The 21,093-nt window shown below is 38.0% G+C and overlaps 1 protein-coding gene across 1 annotated transcript in view; it reads left to right on the plus strand.

Annotated features, from left to right (window-relative positions):
• Window positions 1-11,222, plus strand: part of MBTPS2 (membrane bound transcription factor peptidase, site 2) — a 42,217-nt gene extending 30,995 nt beyond the window's left edge. Inside the window, exons 8-11 of the mRNA XM_019667113.1 lie at window positions 4,795-4,889; window positions 5,255-5,450; window positions 7,032-7,107; window positions 8,293-11,222. Coding sequence (XP_019522658.1) covers window positions 4,795-4,889; window positions 5,255-5,450; window positions 7,032-7,107; window positions 8,293-8,515 — 590 coding nt within the window. The 3' untranslated portion in view covers window positions 8,516-11,222. The remainder of the gene's footprint in view (window positions 1-4,794; window positions 4,890-5,254; window positions 5,451-7,031; window positions 7,108-8,292) is intronic.
• The last annotated feature ends 9,871 nt before the right edge of the window (window positions 11,223-21,093 follow it).

A 21,093-nucleotide genomic window follows, 5' to 3' on the forward strand; every position in this document is an offset into this window, starting at 1 on the left:
AAAAATGTGGATAATCTAGATGAAATGACTGCACATTTTATGAAATTGTTGGGACCTGCTTTTTTTCTTCTCTTAATCTTTTCCTTTTTGATTTTTAAACGTTAACCTGCTAAACTAGGAATATCACCAAGAAAGCCAAAGCTGATTTAAGTCCACGTCTGCTCTTGGTGCATGGGACAAACCTAAATAGCTTGTCCCATACAGTCCTTGGAGACTGAATGGCCTTTCCAGGAAGCCCCAAAAAGGACACTGGGTAAGGGCCTGGAGCCCTTTACACCTAGAAGAGATCCCTGGTCTCATTCCTGGTCAGAACAGAAAGCAAAAACTTTACCCCATTCATTTTCAAGCTTCCGCTTTTAGGATTGCTGGGTGTCCATATGCCACTTAGTTATTTGAATGGAACCAAAAGTTTCACACAAGAACTAGTCTGACTCTTTTGGGGGGATTATTTTCCTAACAAGTAGCTAGCATCCTCTTTATTTAGTTTGAGAGGACGTTCTTCATTTCATACCATTTCATATATGCATAGAGCAAAATTTCTTTTTTTTCTGAAAGCATCATCTTGAGTAATGAAGACTGTACTCAGCAAGTCTAGCATTTGAACTACATTTTAAGGAGCATGAGATTGAATACTGAAGGCAACTGCTCCCATAATGAAGCTATGAGCTCAGACTCAGGCATTCCCCTTTGACAGCCTATGTTCCTAATCCAAAGAGGTGAGGGTATATGCCTCTAACTGCCTGGCAACAGGAATATTGTCCTGCCTTACATAGCTTTAGTGAAAGTGAGAAAATACCTTTCCTAACCTATTTGAAGATAATAAAAGGGAATCTTTTCCACATATTTTGAACGCCCTGATTGTTTTTATGCCTACATTTTTTGGTAACGTTTGGGAAAAAGGTGTCTGTTTTTCCATTGTGAACATCAAGTTGTAATCCACAGTTTGTTTCTTTGCTATCCTAAATTGAAGAGAGAGTTTATCATTTTTACTTGTAATCTGCTGTTTACTAGGCAATGCTGGTAGAAAGTCTCCTGTAGAACTAAAAATAAATAGGCTTGCCTCCCTGTGTAGGAGCTCTAACTACATTTATATATTTAATAAGCTAGGGTAAGGAAATTGTTCAGTTCATTTTAGTGATATAAAAAGTAGTGGGGACTATGAACTATAGATTGAAAAAGTCTCTTCTTTCCAGCCTTATTCCAAAATCACCTCTGGTATAGACCACCCTTTGAAGACTAGACTATTTCTATGACTATCGTAAGTCCCATCTTGGGCACCTTCAGACTCTGCAGGTTCTCCCTGTAGTGGAATCATGGAACTGATCTGGTCTTAAATTTAATTGTCTCCCATACCAGGGAGATTTAAGGGACAATTTTTTTTAAAGATTTTTATTGGGGAATTGGGGGGATGGGAACAGTGCTGGGGAATTGGGGGAAAGGGAACAGACAAGTTGCTGTCATTTTGTTCTTCAGTCTAGTTGTGGAGGATGTTGCTTCACTGGCCCAAGTTGGCACCATCATTGCGCTCTTCCCGGGCGAGGCAGATCAGTCGCCGGCTTCTGGACGGCCGCTCACTGCCGCTGCTGGCCGCTCACGCTGGCTGCTGGCTACACACGGTAGCCCATGGCAATCCACTGCCACAGGGGCTACAGCCTACACCATCGCTGGCGACTCACGGCAGCCCAGCTCCAGGTTGAGCTGTTGTTCAGCATCTTAGCTGTGGAGGGCAGTGTCACTGGCCCTCATATGTGGGATCCGAACCGGGGCCCTCTGATGTCCCAAGCCAGTTCTTAACCATCGCGCCACTCGGCTGGCCCCCCTTAAGGGACAATTTTAACCTTCAGTTTAACTCGAGTGAAATTGAACCCATGAATGCCTCTGGGACCTCCCATTGCAGTCTGGAATTCTTCCCTAGTAGAATTGGATTGGCCTCTCATGCTTGATAGAAGTACACAAATGTGAAAATTGTCTATGGCATCCTCATCTTATAGGTTAAGAATTGAGTCACAGAAATTGGTTCAGCAACTTGTTCTTGAATGTGACCCAGTAGAAAAGATCCTAAAATAAAATATTTTTAAACCTACAACTTTTTAAAAATTGATAAACAGAAATATCACGTTTACTTCTCACATGGTAACAGAATATTTAACTTTGTATTGGAAAATTCTGTGTGTCAGGAGGCACTTAATCTTGTCAGGACGGCCACAGCCATGGATTTGTGTTTTGGTTGGAATTCTCATCATAGAAAGAAGCCATTACCCAGAGGTTGAAAATTGGTGGTCGCCTAAGGTCAAATCCAGCCTTAGCAGATGTATTTGGTTTGGCTTGTACTGTAAAACTTTTAACATTTTAATTAGCTGCCAATATTTAAAATTCAAGAGATTTCACATGAAGGTCCAGATTTCTGATTTCTCTTGGAACAAAACGGGCGATGTGTCAAATCTGGACCCCAAGTTGAGTGGCCTGGCTGCTAACCCCTTAGAACAGGAGATATATTTTCTAATTCATCACAGTCCCCAACACTTCCTAGTTTTTCCAAACACACTATCCACTTCATTTATTTGGTACTGCTTGGCCTCTTTAAGCATTTGTGTCACCAGACATGCAGTGATAAACAAATTCTTGACTTTCTTTCTGTATTGTATGCAATCCTCCAAGAAAAGTTAGTGATCAAGCATCAGATGTAGATTTTAAAACTAATTATGAATACAAAGGCAAGTGGTACAGACCCTCATTTAAGCCTTCCGTGTATATTAAGTCCTCCACCTTGTATAAGATACTGAGAAACCTTTCCTTCAAGGAGCTCACAGTCTAGTCATAGAAACAGACCATGCCCACATTACAGACTAAGGTTAAATATAAGTAATGACCAGAAACATTGGGAGTTGTAGGAGTTGATGGCAGTCAGTCTTGTCTGAAAAGATGAGGCAGGTTTCATAGCAGCAGCCCTTGAGTTGGTCTTCAACAGTGAGTTTAATTTCAGGAGGCCAAGATAGGAATGAGCCTCGGCACCATAGATTAGAAGGTGCTCAAGGAGCTGCTAGTTTAGAAGGTGCTCAAGGAGCTGCTAGTAATTTGGCTCAGCAGGAGGACGGTATATGATAAGGTGGTAAAAAGTGATAAGCCTTTAAGTTTTAGGCTATGAAATTTAGACTTTATTTGGGAGCAGTGCAGATCTTTGGAAATGTTGGATTAGCAGAGTTATATTCTCATAGTTGTACATTGGCAGGTTACTCTGAAGCATTTGGTATGTGGGACAGGTTTGCTGTGCCAGCTAGGTGGTGAGCAAACAAACCCATTAGGACTTTGTCCAGATGGGCCATGTGAGAAGGAATTAGAGTCTGTACTCAAGTGGGAATAGGTAAGGAGAAAAACTACGAGGAGGTAAATATTGCTGGGACATAGCAAGTGATCAAAGAGAACACTGAGGGTTTTAGCCCGGGTGGATTTTTTTTTTAATTCTCAACTTTTTACCGTATACTTTATCATTAGAGTGGGCGAGTGATTATACTCACAGGTTTGTCAGTGCCATTAGATATTCACAGTTTGCTTTCATATTTTCAATATGACTTGTTACTCAAAATTTAAATACCTGTTGTTTTGATAAGAAAACTACACATATAGCCCACCAATGCACAGGGGAAATTGATGCATTGGTTAGTTTGCTTCACGTCTGTTTTGTTCTTCACTTTGTGTTAGCCAAGGAGAGAGCAACAGTGGCTAGGTGAGATCCCTTGTGGCCAATACAAGATGTCTTCCTCAAATAACCTAGTTAAAAAAAAAAACTTTAAAAACAAACACCTCTGGCTGAAATAAAATCACATTGCATAGCAACTTAAAAAAATCCTTATAAAATCTCATTGCATATCAACTAACATTTTCATGCTAGTGCTTCTAAAGACACTCTAGTAATAGAAAAGCTTTTTGTAGTACTGGAAAACATACTCTCTTTTTTTTGTAGTACTGCAATAAATTTGCTCTTGAATGTGTCTTTCTCAGCACATCTGAGTATGGTAGTATGAATATAAGATTCTAAGTTTAATTGGTCCTTGCCATACATCAATTTATGCTGTACAAGTTTGATGTGCTGAATGCAGGAAACCTTCCAAAATAAATACATGGAAATCATTTTTTGTCCCACCTGTATCAGTGATTTAGCTTCTTTATTCTGCCCCAGATATTAGTGAAGCAGTCTACCGAAGAACTTTGCAAAATAAATGAATAGTGGGAATAAGCAGTTGTCCTGTTTCAAAAATGGTAACTGGATTATTGCTCTGCAGGCAAATGTGTGCACACCTGTGGGGTCAAATTGGGCTGCTCTGGTTGTGTGAGGAAAGTCCCGAGGTAAGCCTGAAGTGAAATAGGTATTTGATATAATAGGGATTTCCTTAGGCATCCTCTGGCTCATTGTTTGCTAACACAGCGCAGGAGCTCAATAGCAATACTGGATCAGTGGCATTAGGACAGCTAATAGTGGCTCATTGAATATTTGTGCTTGACCAGCTGGAGTTATTGCAAAACCTACTGAGACTCTGGAGCTCCAGCTTTATGAGTGGGTAAGTTTATATGAAGACAGCTAACCTAGGGTAAGTGCTGCTTCTTGATTTCAAATTGGACATAATATCTTGATAATGTAAAATCAAACTGCAGTGAGCAGCCATCAAGCTGAACTTGGAATTATACAGTTGTTTCTGAATTCATATGCATTTTACTTACCATTTTTGTCTTGAAAGCAAAATTTTTATTACAAATGTACTTCTATATAACAGAGTCTAATAAACTATTTCTCTTTAGCATACAAACGGCTAGATGGTTCAACTGAATGCTGTAACAATCAAAGCCTCACAGATGTGTGCTTTTCCTACAGAAATAATTTTAATAAACGTTTGGTAAGTTGTCCCTACAAGCAGTCTTGCTTGTCTGATTTATAAATCATTATAAAATAAGCAGTAGAACTAAAATGGAATCTATGAAAACTTCCCATTTGCTTTGTATCATTTTATTAAAATCGCTGCATTTCACATGTCACATTTCATCTAAGAATCCTTAAAAATTTATAGTGGTAATATCTTATTTGACCAAAGTGGAATGAATACTTGAATCTCACTTATAATAGGTGCACATAAATGGCCTTTCTTTTATGTGAACTTTCCTAATATGCTAGGTGACATGAAAGGTAATGAAGGACTCTAACTTGGTGTTTTCTTGTTAATAAATCATTTTTAGTGTTGACTAATTAATATTTTATTCATAGCATACATGTCTACCTGCCCGGAAAGCAGTTGAAGCCACCCAAGTTTGTAGAACCAATAAAGATTGTAAAAAGAGCTCAAGTTCAAGTTTCTGCATAATACCTTCTTTGGAAACTCATACTCGCTTAATAAAAGTGAAACACCCACCTCAAATCGATATGTTGTACGTAGGACATCCACTGCACCTTCACTACACAGGTGGGTATTATTGTGGTAGACCCTCGGAAAAATCAGTAGGATGGCATATATTCTCAGTGGTAGGAGCTCAGTACAAATCCTTGTATTCATTTTATTTATTATAAATTTGATCACTTTTCAGTCCTCTTGAGTTGTTCTTAAGCGTTAGATAAAATTTAGGCAGTAGGAAAAGAATCTGAACTTATAAAGCAAGGTCTAAATCCCATGTCGGCCTTTGGAGAGTAATATACAGTTTTCCTTGTCCACTATTTATTCCCTAGTCACAGAGATGAATCCTCAGATATTCCGTCAGAGTTTATTAAATTTATCCAAGCTCCCAAAACAGTGGCAAGAGCAGCATGCCTTAGAGAATGCCAGGAATCATAGGGATTATAACTGAAATTATTTGTGCATGACACATGAATTTTACATGAATATCATTTCAAAACCGAGGCAGCATGATTATTTTAGCAGCAACATGATTGGGCTAAATATATAGTTTCTCCATATGGCTGAAGATCATATCATGTAACTCATTTTGTTATGTGAGATTTTTTTATGTTCCTTTTTTTAATAACTTATTGAAATACAATTCATATACTGTACAATTCACCCTTCAAAGTATACAATTCAATCGGTTTTAATATATTCAGAGTTGTGCAACCATCGCTACAGTCTAGTTCCAGAATATTTTCACCCCCAAAAGAAGCCCCATATCCATTAAGCAGTCACTCCTCGTTTCTCCCCAACACCCCCCTAGCCTTTGGCAACCACTAAACAACTTTGTTTCTATAAATTTGCCTGTTCTTCACATTTCATATGAATGGAATATTTTGTGTCTGGCTTCTTTCACTTAGCATGTTTTCAAGGTTCATCCATGTGACATGTTCCAGTACATTGTTTTTATGGCTGAATATTCCATTGTATGGATGTAGCACATTTTTTTTATTCATTCATCAGTTGTTGAACATGTGGGTTTTATGTCACTCTTTAAAAGGGTCCCATTGCTTCATAGTCATATCCCGAGATACAGCCTGGGTTATTCTTAATTTTGAGTTTGACAAGCTAAGTGACTCTATAGAGTACAAATATTAAACATACCAACAAATGAAGAAATGTCCCCTTTTAGGGTAATTCAGAAATGAGTACTGTGGGTTCTACCTAAATACAGGAAAGTTTTTAAATGTTTTGAATAAAAATAGGAGTATGGAATCCACAGAGAGGGGTTAAGTGGCCTAATTGGAATGAATGTGATGTTAAGATTATACCTTGAAAGGGTAAGGGCTCTTTTGATGTAAATTCTTTATTTTTAAGTCAGTCTCTGTATTTGGTATTCATACTTGGTATATAGTTCGTTGTATCTTATTCTCACCTCAAAACCTAAGTACACCGGAACATGAATTTCTGTATTCCACTGTTATAGATGTTCTAGAATAATCAATTGTTTTTATATGTGGGGCATATCCTGCCCACATATGTTTGGGAAAGGCTTTCTCAACCAACTTAATAGGCTAGCCAAATTTTTTACCATATGCTAAAATTCATAATGCTGTTATTTATCTGTATGAATAATATTCATTATTCCTTATTTTTCTTTTTTAGTGAGCATCACGAGTTTTATCCCACGTTTTAACTTCCTAAGCATAGATCTGCCTGTGATTGTGGAAACATTTGTCAAGTATCCTTTCTGGTGTGAAAAATGTTTTAAAAGTGTGTTATTTGGAACTTGATCAGTCTTACCTTGAATAGAGCATGCATAGACCTTACATCTATCAAGTAATTGCTAACAACTGAAAAAAAGAGACTTTAAAGTTGAAAAAGATCAGATTGTACCTAGGAAGGACGAAGGTAAAGGAGAGAAATTGATCAGGGAGGGGAAAGGTTAAGATACAGAAGGGAAGGAACCCAAAATACAAATTGAGAATTGCATTTACAGGTCTAAAACCTTTTAATAAGTTTATAAAGGATGAAAACTTTAATTACTAGTGAGGTGATGAATTCTGCCCCTTCTGAGCCTGTTAGCTCTGAGCAAATGGAGGAATGCATGAGGGGGATCAAACTGGTTTCCACTCCTAAAATAGCAATTCAGAGGACAGTATCTTGTGTTCTTTAACATATGTTTGCATATACAAGATGACATTTTTTTTAAAAAAGATTATGTAGAATTTGAATAAACTGAACAGTTTAGTTTGGATGGGCTCTTTATTTTTGTCACTTTTAAATCTTTAATTTCTTTCCTCAATGATTTGCAAAAAAATGAAATGGAAAACAAGCGAGCAATTACTAAAAGTGGATACAATCAGGACTATGTTGTAGATTGCAGCTTTGTCTCAGAGATTTACACTATAATCTTAAGATGATGGTAAAAGAGAGTTCAAGGGGCCCAAATCATTCTGTTTCCTAATATAAGGTAACACTTTGTAAGGACCAAAAAATAATTTTCTCTTATTTCTTATTCCTTCCACATTCCTTTCCTTGTTGTAGCATTAAATAATTAGAAAGACTTATTGGGTTGTCGGAAAAGTCATGATGTATTTTTTTCTGTTTTTGGTTGCAAAAATGTGTCATGACTTTTCCAACAACCCAATAGTATTCCTAGGAGTTCATTGTAGACTGCCTTACTTTACAAATGGTTGGCCTTTATTTTTCAGTCCAGGTTTTTGAACTTTGAAATAATGTAAATAATTTGTTTTAAGTATTAGCGATCTAAGAAGGAATGGCCTGTACTGGTGGGCAGAGATTCCAAGAAAGAAGGGAAGTCAACTGTAATCTCAAATCCAGTCCTAGTAAAATATCTTCTGACTCCTGGAAATGTGGTTTCCACTCAGACCTCACAGTTGGTTCCTTAACTGAGTTTAACCAGGTACCTGATTTCCCTCTCAGGAGCTCTGGCTATTGTTAATGCAGTGCCCTGCTTTGCTCTGGATGGACAGTGGATTTTAAACTCTTTCCTGGATGCTACCCTTACCTCGGTGATTGGAGACAATGATGTCAAAGATCTGATAGGATTTTTCATCTTGCTTGGTGGCAGTGTACTTTTGGCTGCCAACGTGACCCTGGGACTCTGGATGGTTACAGCACGGTAATACTTGCACTCATCTGACAGAATCTCTGAATTACAGTATACAATACTGAGAACCATCACTTGGTATGACATATAAAGTGTTTCCTTAAGATTACATTTTAGCCAACAATTTTCAGCTCCTCCTATATCCAGAGTATCCAAACTCGGATGGGAGACAAACAGAAGAAATGCAAGGTATGGTTCCTAACTACATTCTAGTTTTAAAGACTGAACTTACAAACTTCAGATGCTTGTGGAACAGTTTCTAAACAAGTGCAGATTCATGTTAAACCATTTTGTATGACTACATATGTTGCAATAATTTAAAGGAGAACAGAATTGGGGGGAATTAATTGGGGAAAACTTCTTGAAAAAGCTTCATTAATCCAGATTTGAAGGCAACCAGACTTTGGGCAAGTGGAAGGGTGTGCATTTCCTTGGCCTCTATCTCTTCCCCTTTGTGTTGTTTGGAAAGGATTTTAAAATTTAATGGTGTATTATTTTGTACTCTGACAACTGAGGTCTGATTATAATTAATAAAATTCTATAAAAGAATCTGCCAACACGAAAGGGAAAAATCTTTGTCAAACGATGCCAAATAAGTGAACAAAGTAGGAAGTAGGCCTCCAATATCTTGAGACATGTATCGCCCACAAGAGTTACCTCTTTGTTAATGTGTCCCCATATCCTCATAAAGTAGCACCTATAGCCTTGACATTTAGAGTGAGCTGCAGGAAGTGTCCCACATGCAGCATGTGAGCTCAGGCAGATAGGGATAAACCTCAAAACTGAGCTGGGTCTTCCAACACGTCACAAGACATACCCCAGGACCTCTGCAGTCCTGGTGACCATTCTCTACAGACCTTTGAAGCTTGGAACCCTTCCAGGGTAGACATTTTCTCCTGTGCTGCTGGGGCGATCCGGGCCCTAGCTCCTGGGTTCCTGTCTTCAAGAAGCAACTACCTTAAACCCTGAACCATACACGGTCCTCACCAGTGGCTCCCATGTTTCTCTGTTGAGTAATAAAGCATCAAGTCCTTGCTTTCCATCTTTCCCCTAAGCTACCTCGGTGAGTCCACAGAAGACTTGGTAGTACAGTGAGAATGGCTGCATATGAGTACACATGTGGATTTGCCAGAGCCTGGGAACTGACTCCTGTGCCCAAAAAGGCCCTGCCTAGTTTGAGGTCTTTTGGACTGGAGATGCAGCCCTGGGAGATCTGGGAAGTCAGCAGGCCACTGTGAAGCTATTGGTCTTAGAAGCTTATGAGCGTGCTTTTCTTTGATGACAAATACGTGCTTCTCTCATACACTCAAGAACATTACCAGTCATCTATCCACCTTCTTCGCTAAATGAGGTATTCCATGGGGTTCACCTTTTTCAGATCATTGAGTTGCTGCTCAGGCACTAAAACTTTTTAATCATTTTTAACAGACTTTAGATTGTGTTACAAATTTGCCTGCCTTCTTAAACAGAAATTGAATACAATTTTAATATTTCATTAAAGACTCGAGGTAATTAATTATTACCACTACTAAAGCCATACAAACGATTGGTTTATCCCAGGAAAAAGGCGTTTGTTCTATTTGTAGGCAGGCAGTCATTCAGGATCAAAGTGTATTAGAGTGAGGTTCAGATCTGTTCAGGTAGAACTTGGGGAATGCCGTGAAATACATAATTAATTTGATTACATGAATAGTTTACATAACCAGTTTACTAATGACAATGTTGTATATGTACAGGTCAGTTTTTTTAAAAGTGAGGGGAAAATTAATAGAGGAAATCCTAGCCATTAACTTCTTTTTTTGGGTGGGAAAAATAAAAGCCCAACACATAATTTTCTTGTAGCTTTTAAACACCTTGGTCTGTTTCTCCATAGGGTCAGGATTTGGGGACCACTTTATTAGAGTATTGAGCCGATCAGTGCCGTATATAGAAATGGCCTCATAGTGTGAGAAAGGAAAGAAATAGCACATGTGGTCCCATCAGCTTGATTGTGGGCACTTCTAGAGTGAGGGCCAGGTCATACTCATCTTTGCATCCCTGACCCAGTGCATGAGACATCATAAATACTTAATAAATGTGGTTGACTGGGTGATTAGTGTATTTATGGATTAGAAAAGCATGTTTCTATTTAAGTAAGCTATAAAAAATGTATTGAATATTTACTGTAAATATATGTTAACAAAAAAAAATAGCTTAGAAGGTCTGTATGTCCCTGGTATATTATCATCTTTATGAAAATAATCCATTTTGGTTTCTGTAGAACCATTAGAAAAATGAATTATTTTTGAGGATTTGAAGAAAGGATTCATTCTGTGTTGTCACTTTGTTCAGCCATAAAACTTTATTTTCAGTGTTCCTACTCTGCATTGTTTACATTTTCGAGGATTTTTTTTTAAGTCACCTACAATCTGTAAAGAATGTATATATTCTTTTCAGCATCTCAGTTGGAAAAGACATGCAGTTAAACTTGACCCTTTGATAATCACTCTTATAGGTCATTGTGCTAATCGTAAATTGTAAATGTGCTTCATGGATATGTGGCTCTCAGTCATCATTTTGTCCTATGGTATTTATTGAATGTCCATATACTAATGGTGCACAGAATTTTTTTTTTTATAAATCTTTTGACTGTGCTGTAATTCATTCTTAGGATTTAACTTGAAGATACCATAGTTGCTGGCATTGGTGTTTAGCAATAAAAGAATAAATGTGTACCAGCATCATTCTATGTTTTATCATCATCTATGTGTTGTCTTTTTAACAACGTTTGTTCCCTTTACGTACAGTACGATCTTAGTTGTTTTTAAATAATTCATTCTAAAAGCAGCCTTCAGTTTTCACTCAAGCAACCTGTATGTGAAAGTTGTTGCAGGCCACAGAAAGAAATCTTTTTTAAATGAGATTCCTGTTCTTGCTACTGTTTTGGAAATGGCCTGTTTATGGATGAAGAAAAAGGAGTATCATGTTTCCTTTCCTTAGTGTCTGACAGAAGTCTTCTTTAAGTTGGTCTATGTTTTTAGGAATTTGTGAAAGAAGTTTCAACTATAACATTTGGTTCTTTTTGACCTTTCATTCTAGTGCTTCCTCCCTTGTCCACAGAGTTACCCTCCCCACCCCCCTGTAGTTTACTAAGGACCAGATAAAATAGGCTGGAAATGTGCCCAACTCCTGACTGACTAGCTGCATTCCACTCCTCGCCTCCAGTCCTGTTGTATTAGACTTAAGAGCCACAAGACTAGTTGACTGATTATCTAAAACACCTCTTTTTAGCAGCTTTATTGAGATACAATTAAATGCCGTAAAATTCCCCTGTTTAAAATGTGCAATTCAATGTCAACTATTTTTCTTCTAATGATCAATCAAACAATTTTATACATATACTTTAGTACAATCTAACCTTTTAAGTAAATGTACATGTAATGAAAGACTGGGGAGGAAAATGTTTCAGTTATTTCACTGCTATTTGAACTCTGAAGTGGTTTTAAGCACTGGAATAGAGTTGGATAACAAATTTATTTTTAAGGTAAATCGTGATATACTTTCTTTGAGACAAGCCTTTTTAATCAGTGCATTTACAAAGTAGTCTTAACTGTTTAGGCCATACTAATTTCAATAATCCATTGTATATTTTATCAGACCTTGGCAAATGAATTCAATGAAAGGAAAGGCTCTTTTTCAGAACCTAATGATACAATAGATTATACTCAGGGTGGAGGTAGAAAAAATTGGCTAAAGGAAGTTGCAATTCTTAATTACCAGGCAGGTATATTGTGTAATATAATTTGGCATTAAAGAGAGAGAAAAACACCTCTATATCTTAGTTTTATTTAGCTTAAGATTGCTGGATATTCAATAATTGTCCCTTATTAACTATTGCTCAACTTTTCCTACTGAAGTGCTCCTGACATTGTTTAGCCATTTAGACTTTTGTAGTCTGTCTATGGTTTATTGATATCCTTTGTCTGGTTTTCCATTGAGTGTCCTAAATTTTTCTTATTGGTGCATAGGGATTTCTTGTATGTTCTAGATGAGGGGTTGACAAACAACAGCTTACAGCCCAAATCCTGCTCACCACCTATTTCTGTAAATAAGGTTTTATTGGAACAGTCACATTCACTCATGTATGTGTCGTCTCTGTCTGCTTTTGTGCTACAACAGCAGAATGGAACAGTTGGAACATGGGACCCACCAAACCTAAAATATTGACTAATTAACTGTTCGTGGAAAACCCATGTTTTAGGTATCTATCTCTTGTGTATTTTAGATGCTGCAAATAATTTTTCCCAGCCCATCACCCATCTATACATTTTACTTGTGAGATCCTTTGTTGAACAAGGATCTCTAGTGTTATGCTGTCAAATCCATTAGTTTCATGATTCATTGTTTGTGTTTTGGATCTTAACTGGAAAAGTCCTGTCCTGCCCCAAAGTCACAGTAATAGTCTACACTTTCTTATATTTTCTTCAAAGTTGTACTTGCACAATGAGATGTTTAATTTGTAGAATTTATGGTGTGAGGTAGGAAATCCAGGTTTACTTTTCTGTATAGAGTGAACTGTCTTTAAAATAGCCATAACAGTATTTTCCTTTATAAAACTATTAAATAAAAGTTTATATAAAGTTGTGGGGGGGGTTTTGTTTGTTTGTTTGTTTGTTTGTTTGTTTGTTTGTTTTTAGCTGAGCCATCCTGCCACACCTGTTGGCAGCTCAACTCGGGCCGGGACTCGAACCGCTGTTGCTCAGAGCTCTCAGTCTTGCGCGAGCTCTTAACCAACTGAGCCACTCGGCCGGCCCTATATCAAGTTTTTAATATGGTGCCTGGCACGCTCCAGTTATGTACTTCGATTACTTATTTTCAGAATGCAGGATTATGACATAAATTTGCCCTGATAGCTCAGTTGACACTGGCATTAACTCTTGCCTCCTTTTGGTACGCCTTCTTGGCTTCCAGTGCCATCAGGCTAGCTCTGGTTGTCCAGTGTATCTCCAAGGCCTTGACCCTTTTAAATATTTCTTCCCCCAATCAGAATGCACCTAAAATTGTAATATTTAAGTTGTTGGCTAAGGATTTTGCTCAAAACAACCCGTGTTCATGAGTGTGTTCATTGATAGTAACGTAGGCATTTACATGTGATCTTACCCCAAAAGTGTATGAATTCAGAAGAAGGCACTGTGACAAACCAGCATAGGCGAGAATTTAGGGTAGGATGGACTTGGAGGACTAAATCAGACAATAGAAAGCTACCTACTCTGTGGACAGTCTGGGATATTGTATTTCAAAATAAGTTCTTTTTGACATGTTTATTTGAGCTTGTATTTTTTTAGTTAGAAAAGAAGCTAAACTCTTTTTTTTAATGTGTATTCTTTTGTAGATTTGTAAATCTGCATCCTTTGCCCATACTTCCCTGCAGTGACAATCACCGTCTTACTACTTTTCCTCTTCAGGACTCCCATTTTTACAAAGGGTTCACAAACATATCTGACCATACCTTAGCTTTGTTTACACCTGACTTACATACTTTATTCCTATCATTTTTTTCTTTCCTTTCAACTATTTTGTTTCCATCTTTTAATGTCTTCTAATTTTCTTTCTAGGCTTTATATAGTATATCACTAGAAATCTATAATGAGAGGTTGCACTTTGCAATTTACAGCATGTTAACTTTTCCAGTTTAGGGCACTCCTTTTCTGTCATGGAAATATCTAGGAAAAAGCGATTCATAACCAGGAGTTTGGTTGGGGAGTATAGAATTAGGAAAAAAGGAGATAGGTAATGTAATTTTTGTGGTTTTTATAGAAAAACATTTTAGTTCTTACTAGAAAAGAAATACACTTTCATTATGGAAAACACGTCAAATGAAAGTGAACTGTAATTTATTGAAAAAAATAAAATTATAGATAAACTGGTAAGCTGCTTTTAAAACTTGACAATGTATTACAGGCATTTTTCAGTGTTATTAATTTTCTAGTGTTATTTTAATGGCTATAAAATATTGCAGTATTAAATCTGTTATAATTTAACCAACTCCTATTATTTCCAATTTTGCAATATTATAAACAAAGCTGTGAGGAAAACGAAATCTTTTTGCATATCTATGATTTTTTTTAATAATTCTAGAAACTCAAGATAATCCTAAAAGAAATATTGCTGTATTGAAATGTGAACAAAGTTTTATATATATATTGCCCTGTTGCATCTCTTTTTTTCCTGGTAATTGGATATGCAAAAATGGTCTTATTTTAATTTGCATTTTTTATTAGAAAAAAGGTTGAAATTTTTAAATGTATTTATTAGCCCTTCTTTTTATTTATCCTCATTCTTTGTCCATTTTTCATGGGAGTGATTATTGTCTTCTTACTGCTTATCATCCTAAGCTCAGCTCTACCATTTGATTTGTTACATGTGAATATATGAAAATTAAGTAGAATGCTTATTTTTTATGTTCTATATCATGGTCTGTCACTCTTTGCCTTGTGTCGTTCACCTTTGGTTTTGAAATTCTTCTCAAGATTTTATAAATATTCATAAACGTTTTCTTAGGATAATTTTATGATTTCATTTTTCAAACATTCAAATCGTGAATCTACACGCAACGTATTTTGATGTTGGTGCACACTAGGGATATAACCTTGTGTTTCGTTATCCCCAAGTGATTAACCAGCCATGTCAAAGGAGATAGTCTTAAGAGATATTCCATACCAGCCAGGAAGAGGTATAAATTTATAGCATTTGGAGAAAATAGATATAATAAGTGAAATTACCTCTCATTTGATGAATCCTTATTTATATAGGAGGCAACTGTTATTTTACTTTTTCAATTGGTAATACTGTGAATTGAGAATATATCTCAAGTGCTTTAATGGAATAGAGTGCTTAAGTTATTTTGTTCCTTAAAGTATTTTTATTTATATTGAAATAGCATTTCTCATTACTAAACAATATTTATTTGCAATCTGGAGATTATCCTTAACTTATATCATTATCTAAAGGTACTGTATTCAGCAACTCGTTAATTAAAATATGTTTTTGCCTCTTAGATTTTCAAGCTTTAATTCTTCTCTTTGTGGATTGTTTAATATTAGTCTTTAAAGGTTAAAAAAGATGTCTTTGGAATAGATGTCCTGATTTTAAAGTAAGTATCTTCATCTGGTTTAGTTATATAATGATTAAGTATGGAACACTGCATTCCTTGATTACTTGTTCAAATATATGCATTAATTTTTAGTTATAATTTAAAATCTTGAAAATAAGAGGTACTGAGGATATCATGAATTTGTATTTTATTTCTTTTAAAAATTTAACAAGTTTTTCTACTCGTAATAAATGATCAGTTTCAAAGAAGTTGGTTAAGTGTGCTTTTTAAATGGGGGAACCATTTAAAATGCTTTTCTTCTGAGATCATTATAGTTGGTTTTTAAACTTGCCAAATTTTAGAGTATGACTCTTGTAAACATGCTCCCCTAAGAGATGCCTATTGGATGAAAAAGTTTCCATTTTTCTTACTTATCCCCATTCTACAGGCACTAGAAGTGATACGTATATTCTTTCATTTCATTCAATAAGAACTATTTATTGTGCACCTACTATGTTCCGGGCACTGTTCTGGACTCTGATGATACAGCAGCAGGACAGTTTTTCTCTTTTGTATTTTGTAAGGAAAAAAAATACTATTTGTTTTTAAAGCAGTTAATATTTGCTGAGCACGACTAAGTGTTGCAGGCGTGGGTGGCAAGAGATGAAACTAAGAAGGTTCGCAGAGACCACGTCTTAGAAATACGTTAGAGAAAAATTTAGACTTCAGCCTAATCACAAAAAGGAAGTCATTGAACGTTTCAAGCACGAGAGGGCCATAATCAGATTTGTATTTTGGATGTATCACCTTGGCTGAGGGGAGAGCATGGATTAGAGGGAGCAAGCCTAAAGGCAATGAAATCAGTTAGACTATTTCCGTCATCTCAGCAAGAGAACAGGATTGTGGCACTAGAAACCGAAAGAGGAGAGAACAAACTCAAAAGTAGAATCCACTGTACTTGATGGTTACACATAATTTAAGTTCAGGAAGGAGTCAAGAAGACCTGGATAGTTAAATGATGGCAGTGCCACTAACAGAGCTAGGGGACAACACAAAAGAAACAGTACAATTTGGAACTCTTGCGTTTGAATGCCTGGGAGGACTTCAAGTGGGCCATTGTATGTACAGGTCTGGAACTTAGGAGAAATTAGTTGGCAATACCATGTATGAGCTAATGCACCCCAAATATGTAGTGGAACCCACAGGAGTGGGTAGATAGTCCAGGAAGAATGTAGAAGAATGACCGGGAAAGAGAAGGTGTCCTAGGCTACAGCTCTCAGGAACATGAGCATTTAGGTATAAAGGGTACCAGAGGAAACGGAAGGAAGCTTCAGAAAATTAAGAAGAGAACATAAGTGAGAGTATATCTCCCACCAATTCTCCTAAGGGCCCAATTATCTTTCCAAAGAGTCATTTGTTTTTACATAAGTGCCCTGTCTTCCCCACCTTCTAAGAAGTCATTTGTTCTCTCAGAAAAGCCCCTCTGTCTCTCCCCATCCCCTATTAAGATGGTAGATAAGTCCCAAATTCAGCCTCCTTGAGTGACATTTCTTTGTGAATTTCTGTGATATGTATGTGATTAAATCTTTTTTTCTCTTGCTAATTTTTGTTAGTTTAATTTGCATGCCCCAGGTGCTTAACCCAAAAGTGTAGAGGAAAAGTTCTTTTCTCTGTGACATAGTAAATGGGCATGCTGTTTGAAACTTACTCTTAGGTGGTTGAGAGAAAGAAATAATAAAGCAAACATGGCAAAAAACAATTGTTGAATCTGGATGAAGGGTGTGAGGGAATTCTTTGTATGCTTCTTGAAACTTTTGTTTGAAATTATTTCAAAATAAAATGATTTTTTAAAAGAACCAGCTTCTGCATTTATTGGTGATCTCCACTTTTTAAAAGATTTTAATTAAAATATAGCTAACATACAATATATTAGTTTCAGGTGTACACCATATTCAACATTTATATACCTAAAGAAGTGATCACCATTATAAGTCCAGCAACCATATGACACCATACCATGCTATCACAATCTTACTGACTATATTCCCTATGCTGTACATTACATCCCCATGACGTATTTGTTTTATACCTGGAAATTTGGACTTCTTATTCCCCTTCACCTTCCCCCCACCTTTTAAAAATTTTCAATTACAGTTGACATTCAATATTATTTTATGTTAATTTCAATTGTATAGCATAGTGGTTAGTGATCCCCCTGACTAGTACCTGTTGGGAGCTGCTGGATGTCTGGGGCACTCTGTCTTAGAGCTTTAAAAGAATTGAGATTGGAAGTGACCAGCTTAATCTTTTTTTTTTTTTTAGCTGAGCCATCCTGCCACCTGTTGGCAGCTCAGCAGCTGCTCAGCTNCTCAGCAGCTGCTCAGCTCGGGCAGGGACTCGAACCGCTGTTGCTCAGAGCTCAAACTCTTGAGCGAGCTCTTAACCAACTGAGCCACACGGCCGGCCCCATTTTGTACTTCTTAATCCCTTAACTTTTTTCACCCTGTCCCCCAACCCCCTCCCATCTATCACCCCAACAAATCTAGTACCTATGTGACACCATGCATAGTTATTACAATATTATTGACTGTATTCCTTGTGCTATACCCCACATCACATGATTACTGTGTAAGAACCAATTTGTACTTCTTAATCCCTTCCCCTGTTTCACTCACTTACAGCCCCCCTCCCATCTAGCAACTATCAATGTAGTCTCTGTATCTATGAGTTTGTTTCTGGATTGTTTGTTTGTTTGTTTGTTTGTTTTGTTATGTTCTTTAGATTCCTCATACAAGCAAAATCACATTGCATCTGTCGCTCTCTGTCTGACATACACCACTCAGCACAACACCCTCCAGGTCCATCCATGCTCCCACAGATGGCAAGAGCCCATTCCCTTCCATGACCGAACAATATTCCATTGTATATATGTACGTTCTCCTCTTTATCCATTCTCCCATCAACGGACACCCAGGCTGCCTGCACATGTTGGCCACTGTAAACAATGCTGCAGTGAACATATGGATGCACACATCCCCTCAAAGTAATGTTTTGGGTTTGTTAGGGTAATTACCCAGAAGCGGATTACTGGGTGCTTCTTTGTCACTTGTTATAGCCTTTGTTTTAAAGTTCGCCTGGTATAAGTATTGCTACTACAGCTTTTTGTTTGTTTCCATTTTCATGAAATATCTTTTTCCTTCCCTTTACTTTCTGTCTGTGTGTGTCTTTCAATCTGTAATGAGTCTCTTGTAGGCAGCAAATGTAAGGGACTTGCTTTATTATCCATTCAGCCCTCCTATGTCTTTTGAGTGGAGCATTTAATTTATTTACATTGAAAATAATTGTTGATAGATATGTAGCTATTGCCATTTTATTATTCATAATTTTGATTTTTTTCCACCTTAAGGAAGGCCCTCTAATTTTCCTTGTAATACTGGTTTGGTGGTGATGAACTCCTTTAGCTTTTGTTTTGTCTGGAAAGCTCTTTATCTGTCCTTCGATTCTAAATGATAGATAGCTTTGCTGGGTAGAGTAACCTTGGTTGTAGGTCCTAGCTTTTCATCACGTTGAATATTTTGTGCCAATTCTTTCTGGCCTCCAAAGTTTCTGTTGAGAAATTAACTGACAAGATTATGGGGGCTCCCTTACAAGTTACTAGTTGCCTTTCTCTTTCTGCTTTCAGGATTCTCTCTTTATCTCTAACCTTTGGCATTTTAATTATGATGTGTCTTGGTGTTGGTCTCCTTGGTTTTATGTTGTTTGGGACTCTTTGCTTCTTGGGCTTGCGTGTCCATTTCCTTCACCAGGTTAGGGAAGTTTTCTGTCATTATTTCTTCAAATAGGCTCTCAATCCCTTGCTTTCTCTCTTCTTCTGGTACCCCTATGATGTGAATGGTGTTACACTTGATGTTGTCCCAGAGGTCTTGTAAACCTAATTTTTTTGGATTTTTTGTCTTTGCTGTTCTGATTGGGCATTTTCTGCTACCTTGTATCCCAAATCGATTATTCAATCCTCTGCTTTATCTTATCTGCTGGTGATTTTTTCTGATGCATTCTTCATTTCACTTATTGTATTCTTCACTTCTGACTGGTTCTTTTTTATGGTTTCTGTGTCCTTTTTTATGCTTGCTGTCTCTTTGTTGAAGTTCTCACTAAGTTCCTTGAGCATCCTTATAACCATTGTTTTGAACTCTATACCTGGTAGGTTGCTTGCCTCCATTTTTAGTTCTTTTTCTGGAGTTTTCTCCTGTTCTTTCATTTGGGACATACTTCCTTGTCTCCTCATTTTGGCTGCCTCTCTGTTTGTTTCTATGTGTTAGCTAGATCTGCTATGTCTCACAGTTTTAGCCAGGTAGCCATATGTAGTAGGTGCCCTGTGGGGCCCTGGCACAGACTCCTGGGTGACTTGTTCCAGGTGGCTTTGGGAGTGTCCCTTGTGTGAGTTGTGTGTGCCCCCTCTGTTATACTTGAGCCTTGATTGCTGTTGGCATGTCAGTGACTGGGATTTACACTCAGGCTGATTGGCTGTGGGATTTGGCCATATCCACAGTATACAGGCTGTTGTGCTGGGGGCTTATCACATGGAGCGGGATATTCCCCAGTGGGCTCTGGTGCCTGTTGAGACCGCCCTTTGTGTGTACTGCTTGTGGAGCTAATTGGGTGGTGCTCTGCTGTGGTCTGAAGCCGACCTCCAAATAGATTGGTTCTGGGGCCTCTTAGGAGGGGCTCCAGTGCAGGCCCAGGTCAGCCACTGCCTGTGACTGTCCAGAGATTATCTGGCAGGATCTACAAACAATCTGGTTGTTTGCTGCCTGTGCTAACCCTGGAGGCATGTGGGAGAGGCCATACTCTAAACTGAGGCCTTCTGCCACCAATACCGGTCCTGAGGTAGCTCCGCAAAAAACCAGGACACCCCGAGGCCTGCTGCCACCTGCCAGCTTCCTTAAGTTTCAGCCCCTAATGGAGCCTCATGCAGTATATAAGTTGAGTGAGGCAGGGTCTCAGAGTCACTAGAGTGGGAAGAGTTGTGGTGACCAGGTTAATGTAGACTCTGGTTTGGTGCCAGTGCTGAGCCTGGAGCTACTCAGCAAAAAGACAGAGCACACCAAAGCCAGCTGCTGCCCGCCTGGGTCTTGCGGTCTCCAAAGGTTTGTTAAGAGACAGTGCAATATGGGCGGGGCTGGCTGCTCTCAGAGAAAGTGCCTCTGGTGTTGGGCGAGTTGGGTGGATCAGGTCTCGGAGTCAGCAGGTTGGAGCGGTGAAGCTCACCAGGCCAATCAGATTCAGATTTGGCTGTGGTGGAGGCAGGCTCTACACAGGAAAGATGGCTCTCCCCACCTGCTGGCTGCATGGGAGAAGGGTCCCTCACAGGGAAAAGAATTACTGTCCTCCAACCCTCCCACTGCAGCCACACACCTCAGTCTGCCACCTGTGTGTTTCTGAGGCTCCCCGAGTCATCATCCCTCCACTGGAGCCCAAGATGAGTGCCTACCAGTGAGAGAGTCTGTGCGCAGACCGTGTAA

The sequence above is a fragment of the Hipposideros armiger genome, unplaced genomic scaffold (genome assembly GCF_001890085.2).
Source record: "Hipposideros armiger isolate ML-2016 unplaced genomic scaffold, ASM189008v1 scaffold_13, whole genome shotgun sequence".
Taxonomy (NCBI): Eukaryota; Metazoa; Chordata; class Mammalia; order Chiroptera; family Hipposideridae; genus Hipposideros; species Hipposideros armiger.